Consider the following 13,386-nt stretch of genomic DNA (forward strand, 5'->3'; position numbering starts at 1 on the left):
GAACTTATATATTGTAGTCTCGGCTGGAAGCACTGTGAGCCAGGATGAGGGTTCATGAGGCTTTACTTTTATTCACAAATACTTGCAGAGTGACTGCCGTGCCGTGTGTCAGGCCTGGGAAGGAAATAAATGGGAGAGACATGAGGTAGAACGTGTGAGACCCGAGATCCCAGAGTGGAGAGGAGGAAGGGTTGGAGATGCGTACTTACCAGGCGAGGTTCCGGGGAAATGAGTGGTGGGAAAGTGGTGACAGAGGCAGTCACTGAAAAGTTGGAAGGAGCTGCTGGCTGTGTGTATGTGTGTGTGTGTGTGTGTGTGTGTACACATGTATTAGCAGGGGTAGATGAGGAACAGGGTCAGTTAGGCTGTGAGTGTGCCATGCTAGAGATCCAGAGGTGCCATGAAAGCACCCAGCAGGGGTGCCAAGAACTCAGCCCCTTGCTAGTGTTTGGGTTGGGAGCTTAAGGAAAAGTTGAGACCAACGCAGGGCATCCACTGGCCTAATACCCCGGTGAGTGAGCTGCGGGGTGTGACCAGGCCAGCGCTTCTGGTGGTTGGTGCAGGAGCTAGTTTGGACCACCGCTGCCATGTGTTCCATGGCCTTACCACTTACCAGGTCACTCAACTCATGGCTTCTCTACCAGTTTTTAAATGGACAGATTATGATTATGTGTATTTATGGTGTACAGTATAATGTTTTGATTTATGCCTGTATGGTAGAGTCAGTCAGTCAAGCTCATCAGCCTATGACCTGGCATACTTAGTATTTTTTGTGGTGTTTAAGTGACTTTCTTAGCAGTTTTCAAGTGCACAATTCATTGTTATTAACTAGAGTTGCCATGTTGTGCAACAGATCTCCGGAACTTATTCTTCTTGTCCAACTGAAATTGTTTGCCCTTTGACCAATATCCACCCTTTCCCATCTCACAGCCCTGGTAACTACCATTCTACTCTCTACTCCTGTGACTTTGACTTCGTTATATTCTGCGTTGTGTGTGTGTGTGACTTTTTCTTCATTCATTTTTTCATTGATGGACACTTACATTGCTTCCATATTTTGACTATTGTGCATAATGCTACATGAACATCAACTCTTTCATCATGACCGACCTAGCTCCTCAGTGTTGTGCTTTGGGTCACTTCCCACCGTCTCTCTCTCCTGCCCCAGCTCTCCAGACTCATTTTCCCTGCCCGTGTTGCTATTTGCTGGCCATGGCCAATGTCAAGAATGGTTCTTTTCTTTAGTCTCAGGACAGGGGTCCACTACCTCTTCAGATCCCAGGTTCACCTGCACACGTGGGGCATGCTGGTGATCTTGGCTGGCTGGAGGGCTGGGAGGATCACAGCATGGTTAGACCCTGTGAAGAATGCCTGTCTCTCTCTCACTCTCTCTCTCTCATGGGAGAAATAAGTTACCTTAAAAAAATTTTTTTAAGAGTGCATAGTGTGTTAGAGACAGAAGAGAAGGGCTATAGGTGGCATCATGGCATTGTCAGTACGGCACCGTGAGGCTGAGGGGATGGTCCAAAGGAGCCGACCTCCTGGGTCAGGTTCTCTACGACGGTCACTCAGCATGGCATTGACAGCATGGCATTTGGTTCTCCTAACAGACAGTATGTCGGTCACGGGTACTTAGAAGACACAAAGTTGTTTTATGTGAGAGATGAGGATACATTTGGAAGGTGGGTTTGTATCTGGTACATTTACCTGTGTGGGCAACTCGTTAACCTCTTTAAAGCTCCACCTTGTCATATCTGAAATGGGAACCACAAATAGTAAGTCAGACGTGTATGTGTGTGTACGCATATGTGTATGCCAGACAACAGCCTAAGCACTTTTATGTATGTCTCAGTCCTTACAGTAACAATTAATTAGAAGCTGGTTACTGTTGTTACCCCTCTTTTTACAGGTACATTTCTGTGTGTAATGGTACAGGTACCTTTCAGTGTGTGTGATGGTACAGATACATTTCAGTGTGTGTGATGGTACAGGTACCTTTCAGTGTGTGATGGTACAGGTACATTTCAGTGTGTGTGATGGCATAGGTACCTTTCAGTGTGTGTGATGGTACAGGTACATTTCAGTGTGTGATGGTACAGGTACATTTCAGTGTGTGTGATGGTACAGGTACATTTCATTGGCCTTTGTCCAGGCCACTGAGGTGTAACACAGAGGTGTCCAGTGCAGAGAAGAAAAGAGGCTACAGAGGGATTTCCAGTCAGGTGTTGTGAGGGAGGCCTGGGAGGTGTTAGCACTCTGTCCCGGGGGCAGCGCATTACCCAGCAGGGAACCTCAGCACACTTGCCTATAAAATGAGGAGGCAGGATGGCCACTCAGGTCTCTGCAACACATACATCATAGTAGGGTGTGCTCCTATGGGCAGGCCAGGGCCACGCTGGTTTAACTTTCTACAGCACCGAGTCCAACCTCACTTGCAATTAAACGCTTGTGAAGATGACATTTGAGGGAATTAGGATTTTGAGTCCTTTCCATTTCCTGGCCCACTGAATCATTCTTGGAGAAGTCATGATGTTATAAATTTTATTAGAAATATAAATCACCAAAGAACTGTTCCTTTGCCTCAGCAGTTTATAATCTGAATGAGTCATAAATAAAAGCAATGTTAAGTAAAACTCAACTGTTTGATCAAGGTGATGCAAATAAAGATAGTACTTGCAAACAGGAAGCTCTGTTTAAGTAGCATTATTTTTCTCCCTGGAGGCAAAGTGCTACAGAAGAACACTGTAGCCTTTATGAAAAACCCTAAATGAAGGCAGCAAACATTTATTGAGTGCTTACTGCATGCAAGGCAGTGTACTTGGGGATAAGACCCTCAGGGATGGGTGGTCGTGGAACAGATAACTGGTATACCAGAGTACATAGACTGCTTATGGAGCACAGAGAAGGAGTGTCAGCTCTGGGTATCTGAGACCCAGGTAACGTGAGAGACTGAGAGGAAGTTTGCAGGGCATCCCAAAACGGTCACCACAGTCTTACACCACTGTGGACTAGAGAACTTCAGGGAATGAGGTGTAACACAGAGGGGTCCAGTGCAGAGAGGAAAAGAGGCTACAGAGGGACTTCCACATTCTTCCCCTGAACAGTGTGAAGGAAGACTTGGTCCAGTGAGGACAAAAAATGCAGAGGTATGGGAATAAATTAAACTGATGTAAAAAAATCTCAGAGGAAAGAGAAAACAATTTTTTTCTTTTTAAAAGAGGTTTTTGCCTTAGGGCATGTGTACTCTCCAGAAATAGAGAGACAGAGACAGTGAGAGGGAAAGTGAGAAATCACTCCCCATGGGGGATGGCCATGGCACAATACCTTCTTCTCCATTCTCCCAGGACCTTGGAAACAAACACACATGTACCTGGCATGAGTTTCAAGCCACCAAGTCCGGGCCTTGAACTGCAGTTGGCCCTGTGGGAGTCCAGCGATGTAACTTGCTACACCATCTGTTGGCCCCTGGAGAAAACAATTTTTTAGACAAGTGAAAAAGAACAAGGCTGTGACAGAGGCAGAGGAGGTCTCTAGGCTAGGAAAACACTAGATTTCGCCCCACATCCTGTCAGAATGTGTGCCTGGCTGAGCAGGAAATGGGCTAGTCACAAGTGGGCAGGTGTGAGTAGGGTGGGTTTGCAATCAGAAAGCTTCAAGGCCAGCAGAACTGTACAGGTGAGGTATGTGACAGTGAGAAGAACGTCCTTTGGGGAGTTTGGGGTTGGGAGGTTTCGCTGAACACAGATTGAGTGAAAAAGTGCAAGGAATGGTAAGAGACATGACTCAAGGGCCTTGCATTTGGGCATGACCAAGGATGGCAGGAACCCAAGTCATGGGGAGATTGATAGATCTCGAGTCCTGGAATGTCCTCCAGCACAAAGATTTCCAGTACTGCTCCATTGGGACTTGGAGGTCTGCATGCTTTCTTGACATTCCAGAGACACTCTCGGTAGGGCGTGGACACAGAGGCTTCATAATCTCACCTTCTCAAAAAACTCTAACTCCTGGGGAAACTGATAGCAGACAGCAGCTCTTCAGAAAGATCAGGACTGATCGTGGTTTCTACCTTTGGCCATTTGGTTTCTACCTTAGACGGTTTTCTTGGGAGGGATATGGGTGGCAGCGTTTTACAAGAACACTCATATACTGAATCCTTCCTATCCAATGCAAAGACTTGATTTCCATCTCTGCAGTTGTAAGATAGGCATTTCATTGTCAGAACAAAAGCAGTGCTTGTCCTCTTGCTAATTCTTGGTATGTCACTCTAATTTTTTCTTTTTTTTTAAATCCTGGCCCTCTCTCTCTCTCACATTCAGAACCAGACTATCAGGTGTACCTGAATGCCTCTAAGGTCCCTGGGTTTGCCGATGACCCCACAGAACTGGAATGCCGGGTAGTGGACACGAAGAGTGGGGAGGCGAGTGTCCGCTTTACGGTCTCGTGGTACTACAGAATGAACCGGCGCAGTGACGATGTGGTGACCAGCGAGCTGCTTGCAGTCATGGATGGGGACTGGACACTGAAATATGGAGAGAGGAGCAAGAAACGGGCCCAGGATGGAGAGTTTATTTTCTCTAAGGAGCATACAGACACGTTTAATTTCCGGATCCAAAGGACTACAGAGGACGACAGAGGCAGTTACTACTGTGTGGTGTCTGCCTGGACCAAACAGCGGAACAACAGCTGGGTGAAGAGCAAAGACGTCTTCTCCAAACCTGCCAACATATTTTGGGCATCAGAGGGTAGGAGCTTGATTCTCGTTTATCATCCTGTGTTGTTTTGTTTTGTGTTTGCTGAAGTTATCTCACCATGTGGTTTCGGATTCAAGATCACCCCGCAGGTCACCACTTAGGCCAGAGATCTGTGCCCTGGACATTACTCACGTATGACCCTCTGCACCCTCTTTGAACTCCCTACCACCCCTTCTATACCCACCTCAGGACCCAAAGAGTGTCGTCAGCAAAATCACCTGTTTCCCAAACCTCATGTCTGAATGTCCCTTTCTCTTTCTTGTATTAAACATTCCCAGGCTTACTCTCTGAGGACACTTTCCCCTCTGAAGTGGTGGCATTTTCTTCTTGCACTCCTCATATAACTGGGCCTAGAGGTGGGGTGGGTGCCCTTTTTGTTCCTCACTGCAACTTCTAGACCATTTCCTTCACTCCTAAAAATATCCAGCTTCGAACCTCATGCCATCAGACCACAGCCACCTCTGCGCATTGCCAGTGTCTCTTGACTCCTGGGCCCTCTGACCGTTCTTTGAAGGCATTAACCTTCATTTCATGACCACTGTCTCTAATACTTCTCTCTTGCTAACTTCAGCATCCATGGAGAGCATTAGGTCACAATCAGAATTACCTTAGAAGCTTAAAAAAAGAAAAATACTGATCCATGAGTCCCAGCAGAAATTCTGTTTTAATTGGTCTGACATACATGCAGGCTGGCCAAGAGCACTTCTCAGAGCTCCCAGGGTGATTCTCAGGTACACCCAAGGTTGAGACCCCAGTACAGAGAATCTGCTCACTCTCAGTCCCTCCTTCCTCTCTAGCTGACACTTCCTCTGTCTTGTGGTCTTTCACTCCCACACGTATTCTCTACATTAAGCCGTCTCACTTCTGATAACTGAAACCCCTCCATAGTCTCCATTTCAAGCATCCTGTTCTCTAAACCTATCTTGTGTCTTTCTAGATCACTCAGCAACAATCCTGCCAGGACTGACAGCCTTGCGTTGTCCTTCATTCCCGGTGCACCTTCTTCACTCTTTTGTAGTGTGACCATTGCTCAGTTTATACCTGCTGTCCTGGCGTGATTGGCATAGCACCCTCTTTACTCAGAGTGGGGATCAGCTCTGCAGTCACCTCCCGTTAGGTAGCCTAAGTTCCCAGTCAGTCAGAGTCATGCCCTGGTGTACTACACCCTTCACACTCTTGCCCCCTCTCGGTTTGCATTATTCTCTAGCCAAACCACAACCAGTTCGAAGCCAGCGCTCTGCCGCCTCCCTGCCTGTGTTTGCAGATCCTCATATGTTGGGAGAAAAACATTGAAACATGTTCCCTGGTCCTACTTTTAATCACTTATGTCAAGTGGGCTCCAACACTACCCAGGAGTCGTTGCGCATTTCCTTTGTTTACTTCCCACTCTCCCAGATTAGTACACAACCCTCTCCTCCCCCACCTGTCCCTCAGCTGTTGGTCCTGCTTCCTATTTCCCTAAGAAACCAGTCAGAGGAGAATTCCCATACCTTCTACCCCAGTGGCTGAGTATCGGTCAGCCTTATGTCCCAGCAGAGGCCAGCCCCTCACTACTCAGGCACATGGCTCCCCTCTCTCAGGTCTTTGACATCTCACTCGCTTGGACCTCACTGACTCTGTGAGAACTCCAGATATGCAAATCCTTTGGTATGGACACTGCATTTCTCACAGAGAAGCACTGAATTTCTCATAGTAACATGACTGACTGAACCATAGCTGTGAAAGTGAGTTTCAGGCTCCTCTGTGGCTGCTCCATAATCCTACTAATACAACACAGATGGAGCCGGAGCAGCTTCCATCTCCTCCACAGCAGACGTGGCCCCTGGGTAGCATTGTGTGGAGCTGGGCTCATATTCATCTGCTTCTCTACCTCATGGTGTAGATGCTTTAGCTTCTCGGGTTCTTCCTCCATCTACCTGACTTGAACTTTGAATGCTTCTAGTTCGAGGTCTTCAATGATGATATCCTCTGGGTCACTCTGAACCAGTCCTGGCTCCTCTTCCTGCTGACTGCCAGAGGTTCCTGAGCCAGGCCAAAGCCCTGGAACTCTGGTGGGGGTGTGTGGGGCTGGGGCGGTGGTGTTTCTTTTGAGTTTAGACTCCAGGAGCAGCTCCTCAGGCTCCAGTTGTTTTGTCTGTCTTCCTCACTAGCATGTAAAGGGAGGGATTTCTGTGTCACTCACTACTGTATTCCCCACATGTGGAGTATGGAAGGCTTTCACTTTGTTTCATGAGTGAATAGAGAGCCAACTCACAGGAGAATGGAGGTAGAATGGGGTGGCTCAAGAGAATCTCAGAAATCAGTGGTTCTGGAGAGACAGTGTAGCATGTCTGTTCTGCTAATAGGCTTGGGTTCCAAAAACCCAACATGAAAATCTCATTTTATAGCTAAACAGATTAGAGAATTAATCATCTTATGAAAGGATAAAAAGGGGGCCCGGTCATGGTAGTTTGTGCTGCTAAGACACTGTGCTTTATAGGCTGGGACTACATGGGGGGCCCACATTTGATTCTTGGGCCAACCTAGAGGCCTGGCATGGTGGTCTGTACCGGTAATCCCAACCACTTGGGAGGCTGAGGCAGAAGGATCATGAGCTCAAGGCTGGCCTGGGTAGCATAGCAAGGCCTTGCCTGCAAAAGAGCAGGTGCGTCAGCACTTGCCTCTGGTCCCTGAAGGGAGGCTGAAGTAGGAGGATCAACCACAGGGAGGCCCTGCCTTTAAAAATAAAAAAGGGCATAAAAGGAGTGTGTCTAACTTATTTGTGCATCCTTTCCACAAGTGTGTAAGTACATTCCCAGTGCCTGGCATTGTGCTGTACAGTAGATGAATCCTAATATACATATGCTTAGGAATTTTGTTTTGACAGAGAAGCGGAGAGCAACACATTTAACTTAAAGTTAGTGTGTCTATAGACACTTGCTCAAAATGTTAAAACAGCATCTCTAAAATTAAAGTGTAAACCAAGTGGAAATAATGAAATGTACAGATGCGTATACTCCAGTCATTTTTGTAATCGATCTGTTGTAATGCTGCCATCACATGATTAGAGAGTCCCCGTCTCCCTTCTCTGCTCCTCCAAGCAGGCTAGCTTAGGTAGAGGTACTTTCTTTGCACGGAGCCAACGCTCAGGGGCCAAGAGGCAAAAGGAATGGCCAGGAGCCTGGCCTGAGTGGCCTCTCCAACCATGTCTTACCCAGCTCACTTACCATGAGCTCTGTTTGGCCTACACCCTCAGCCGAGCTCCCAGTCACTTCACCAAGAGAATTGGTGAAGGCCTCGCAAATCTTTAAAACCAAATCCTCACTGTAAGTTCCTTTTCCCCTCACACCCATTAAATCATGAGACTGCTTCTCTCGGTGTGGTGGCTTCCAGCCTGCTTACAGATACACGTGATTTTCTTTCTGAATTTCCAGATTTTCTTAAGTGTTATTATATGGCAATTTCCAAGTAAATTCTTATTTTCTTGACATGAGCTTTTAGATGCATCTCCATTTTAACTGATCCTGTTGGCAGTCACCTCTTCCTGCTGCTTCATTCCAGATTCCGTGCTCGTGGTGAAGGCAAGGCAGCCAAAGCCCTTTTTTGCTGCAGGAAACACGTTTGAGATGACATGCAAAGTGTCTTCCAAGAATATAAAGTCGCCACGCTACTCCGTTCTCATCACAGCTGAAAAGCCTGTCGGGGACCTCTCCAGTCCCAACGAAACCAAGTACATCATCTCCCTGGACCAGGATTCTGTGGTGAAGCTGGAGAACTGGACAGATGCTTCGCGGGTGGATGGCGTTGTGTTAGAGAAAGTGCAGGAGGATGAATTTCGCTATCGAATGTACCAGACTCAGGTCTCAGATGCAGGGCTCTACCGCTGCATGGTAACAGCCTGGTCTCCTGTCGGGGGCAGCCTGTGGCGAGAAGCAGCAACCAGTCTCTCCAATCCCATTGAGATAGACTTCCAAACCTCAGGTGAGCAGAGGAACCCTATTGAATCACAGATTGAACTACAAAAGACTCTGGGGTTTTGATTGAGTACCCTCATTTTGAAAAAATGCCTTACTGAGATATACTTCACATCCCATATAATTTACCTGTTTAAAGTGCATAATTCAGTGGCTTTTCGTGTATTCACAGGATTGCATGACCATCACCACAGTCAGCTCTACCACATTTTCATCCAAAAAGTCCCCGAACCCTTTCACCAACACCCTGCATCCCCCTCCCGTCTGTCTTTCATTCTCTGACAGCACTAACCTACTTTCTGGCTCTACAGATTTGCCTTTTCTTGACATTCCATATGTCGGGTTATCGGGAAAGTCATGCATTTTCATATAAAAAAATGAAGAAAAATACATGATTTTTCCCAATGACCTCATAAATGGAATGTAATTTGTGGCCTTTGTGTCACTGGTAACCGTTGGGTTGTCGGAAAAGTTGTGATGTATTTTTCTATGCAAAAATGTGTCATGATTTTTCTGACAACCCAATACTATTCTTGGCCCAGCTAACCAGAGCAGAGTTGCCCTACAGCGAATGAATTTATTCCAGCCTATTCCTCACCTTGCTTTTGGACTAGAAAAAAGATTTCCCATAAATTAATCAATTCATCAGCGCTGCTATGGTATGGGTGAATATATAATATTTGTCAAACTGATTTGTTAAGAATAGTTGCTCTATTAGTGGTGGAAATGTTAATTAAAACAAGGACTTTTTATATCTATTCTGAAATGATTTTGTCTTTGGTAAGTAGAATGTCATGCATAAGTCCACTTTTTTAATGGCATAGATACAGAGGAGGTATTCTCAAGTAGAGCTGTCTTATATATCTGTGTAATTTGTTAGGATTCTCAGAGATCTGTGTGTGTGTGTGTGTGTGTGTGTGTGTGTGTATTGTTTTAGCAGAGAGATGATTTTAAAGGTTATTTTTCTTTTTTAATTTTTTTAATGTGGATGGTGCATGCAAAAGAGAAAGAGGAGAGCAGAGAAGAGAGGGGGGGAGAAAAAGCACCCCTTAACAGAGCCTATTACACCACAGTCCTTTTCACCTCAGTCCTCTATCCCTTTGCGATCCCGGGCATGGAAGTGGATGCTCAGCACATTTTTCTAGAGAGTGGGGATGGGACTCCGGCTCCTGTCAACCATGTAGGATTCTATTTTATCTGCACAAAGCCTGACCACTGTGCTACAGGTTTGGCCCTGGTTTAAAAGTTTTTAATCCCTAGGGCCAGTTCCATAGCACAGAGGTTAAGCACTGTGTATAGGGAGCCAGATCCCTCGTGACTAACCACAGTTTGAATTGTGGCCCTGGGGGCTTGAAAAACACACCAGGCATGTGTGTGCCCCAAATCTTGATGGAATGGAGAATTAGAGGTAAAAAGGATTACAGCATGACCACACCCCATTGAAAGATGCTCTCTCTCTCTCTCTCTCTCTCTCTCTCTCTCTCTTTCTCTCTCTCTGTCTGTCTCCCCCCTGGTAACTGCATGTACCCTCTGACAATTAAAAAACAACACAAATTTTTATTTCCAAATTTATTTAGAGTATCAGTGTTAAGGATTATTATATGTGAGTTTAAGGCTAAATGCTTTCACTAACACTGCCTTGGGTTTCAGTTAGAAATCTCTGAATGTATAAACTTATACTCGTCTGTAAAAATCAAGTCATTGGGGCCAGCAGAGGGCATAGCAGTTATGTCTCTGGACTCCCTCCCAAATGGCTGATTGTGGTTTGAGTCCGGACCCAGTGGCTTGAAAATCATGCTATAAGCACGTGCATGCGTGTGCCTAAGATTCCAGGAAGACAAGGCATTGCGGCATAGCCATTCCCCCCGAGGGTGATTTCTCACTTTCCCTCTACCATCTCTTTCTCTCTCTCTGGCCAGTGCATACACCCTAAGGCAAAAGCCTCTTAAAAAATAAATTGAGGAGGAATAGCAGCGTAGTGACTATGTTACTGGACTCCCATGTAATCAACCGTGGTTCGAGTACTGGACCTGGTAGCTTGAACTCACACCGGGCACAGGTGCGTGTGTGCCCAAGATCCTGAGAGGAGAATGGAGGAGAAGGGATTGCCACGTGGCCATCCACCCTGGGGGGTGATTTCTCACTTTCTGTCTCTCTCTGTCTTTCTGGCAAGCGCACACGCCCTATAGCAAAAACCACTCCAAAATAAATAAATAAATAAATACATAAATAAATAAGTAAATTGAGGCATTAATTAATGAATGCAAGATATTTGTTGAATTCAATTATTAGCATTTATATTAAAGGTAAGCTAGACTCAGAAGTTTGTTTTCTATTAATATTAACTTGTAGTATAACCTATTATGGTTTATGGTGAAATAATTCACAGCATCTCTTAACCTTTAAAATTAATAAAGGGAAAATACTGATTTAAGATCTTAGATTTGGAAACAGCAGGGAAAGCATAGGCTTTTTTGTTTGTTTGTTTTTTAACTGTGTATTTATTTGTTTGGGCTTTAAATAATTTTTGAAGTTTATTTATTCCTTCAGTGAGAGAGACAAAGGGAGAGGTACTCCAACAGGGACGCAACTCTGTGACTGTCCCCCTCTGCCAGCTTCAGCCAGCCCCAGGTCATAGGCATGCAAGTGCCCAGTGTATCAGGGGATCTCCAGATGCAAACTTGGAACTTAACATATGGGTCAGACTTGCAGAGAACTGCATTTTTTTTATTATTACTACACAACTGTCCAGCCTATTTTTGTTTTTTGATTCTTTTTTTTTTTTTAAGGTTTTTGCCACAGGGCACATGCGCTTGCCAGAGAGCCAGCGACAATGAGAGGGAAGGTAAAAAAATGAACCCCCGGGGGAGCTGGCCATGCCACATTCCCATCTCCTCTGTTCTCCTCTTTGGATTTTGGACATGCCCACACACGTGCCCAGCATGGTCTTCAAGGTACTATGCCCAGGACTTGAACCATGGCTGGTCGTGTGGGCCATCATGCCACTTACTGGCCCCCAGACCATTTGTTTTTAATAACAGCTTTATTGAGGTATAGTTCACATACCACAACATTCACCCTTTCAAAGTATACAAGCAATGCTTTCGGTTTTTATAGGTACAGAGTTTGAGTCATCACTACTGCGTAATTCCAGGAAGATTTAACCATGCCCAAAGGAAACCCTGTTTCCAGTGGCAGTCACTCCCATCTGCCCCTGATAGCCACTACTCTACTTTTTTATCTCTAGAGATTTGTCTCTTCTAGGCATTTCATATGAATTGAACCGTGCACTATGTGGACTCTTTTTCACTGGTTTCTTTCCCTTAGCATAATGTTTCTAAGGTCCAGCCGTATTATAAGATTATCAGTACTTCATTCCTTTTTGTGGCCGAATAATGTCTCCTTATGTGGATGGATGTACTACATTTGTTTATCCCGGCATCTGTTGATGAACATTTAAATTATTTCCACTTATTTACTATTAATAATGCTGCCATAAACAATATTTCAAAATATCTTCTCTCATTCTCTGGGTAGTTTTTTTTTTTTTTTTTCCTTCTCTTTCTCAATGCTATCTCATGACGCACCAGCCTTTTTTGTTTGTTTATTTTTTTTAGCTAGAGGGCACATGTACACATGGTAGAGAGATAGAGAGGGAGAAGAGAAAGCACCCCTGGTGGGGAATGTCACGTCCAAATCCCTTCTACTCCATCTCTCCTTCCTTTTGGGATTTTGGGCATGTATGCAGTTCTAGTCCGGACCCAGTGGCTTGAAAATCATGCTGTCTGGCATAGTTCTCATCTCTCTCTATCTCTCAAGCCACTGGGTCCAAGATTCAAACTGTAAGGTAAACCATGTGGAATTCAGCTGTCTTAACCACCAGGCCACAGAGCCAGCCCAAAGCCCCAAAGTTTTTGTGATAAAGCCCAATTTATCTGTTTGTTTTTGTGGGGTTTTTTTGTTTGTTTTACTCATTTCTTCCATGAGCAAAAGAGACAGAAAGAAACAGCACCCCCAACAAGATTCTGATGCCATGATCCACCCCAGCTTCAACCAGCCCTGAATCATGGGCACACACGTGTCTTGCATACTCAGAAAGGTCTGCAGACTTGAACTAGGAACCGTCCTATATGGGCACGACTTCAAGAGCATCACATTTTACTGCTGTACCACTGTCTGGCCTCTTCTCTGTTTTTTCCTTTTGTTACTTGCATATTTGGTGTCATATCTAAGAAATCATTACCTACCCAAGGCCATGAACATTTATGCCTAAATTTTCCTCTAAGGGCTTTGTAGTTTTAGCTCTTAGATTTATAGCTAGGATCCATTTTTAGTTAATTTACCAGGGTTTTAGTGGATTGAAGAAGGAATCTAGTTTTATTATTTTGCATGGGTCTATTCATTTGTCTTGGCATCGTTAGTTGAAAAGTCTGTTCTTTCCTCTGTTTTCTTGTCTTGGCACCCTTTTCAGAAATCTTAACAATAAAGATTTACTTCCGGACTTTCCATTCTACTCCAGTCATCTGTATTTCTGTGCTTACACCAGTGTTATATTCTTTGACTACTAAAGCTTTCTCATTTGTTTTGAAATCAAGTATGAGTCTTTTAACCTTCTTCTCTTTTAAGGTTGTTTTGGCTAACCTGGGTCCATTGCATTTCTCATGACTTTAAAAGATCAATCT

The 13,386-nt window shown here is 45.0% G+C and overlaps 1 protein-coding gene across 1 annotated transcript in view; it reads left to right on the plus strand.

Annotated features, from left to right (window-relative positions):
- PTGFRN (prostaglandin F2 receptor inhibitor) overlaps nucleotides 1-13,386 on the plus strand; it is a 53,055-nt gene that overhangs the window by 23,900 nt on the left and 15,769 nt on the right. Inside the window, exons 6-7 of the mRNA XM_027765506.1 lie at nucleotides 4,317-4,742; nucleotides 8,292-8,711. Coding sequence (XP_027621307.1) covers nucleotides 4,317-4,742; nucleotides 8,292-8,711 — 846 coding nt within the window. The remainder of the gene's footprint in view (nucleotides 1-4,316; nucleotides 4,743-8,291; nucleotides 8,712-13,386) is intronic.

This window comes from Tupaia chinensis, unplaced genomic scaffold, assembly GCF_000334495.1.
Source record: "Tupaia chinensis unplaced genomic scaffold, TupChi_1.0 Scaffold138517_1, whole genome shotgun sequence".
NCBI lineage: Eukaryota > Metazoa > Chordata > Mammalia > Scandentia > Tupaiidae > Tupaia > Tupaia belangeri.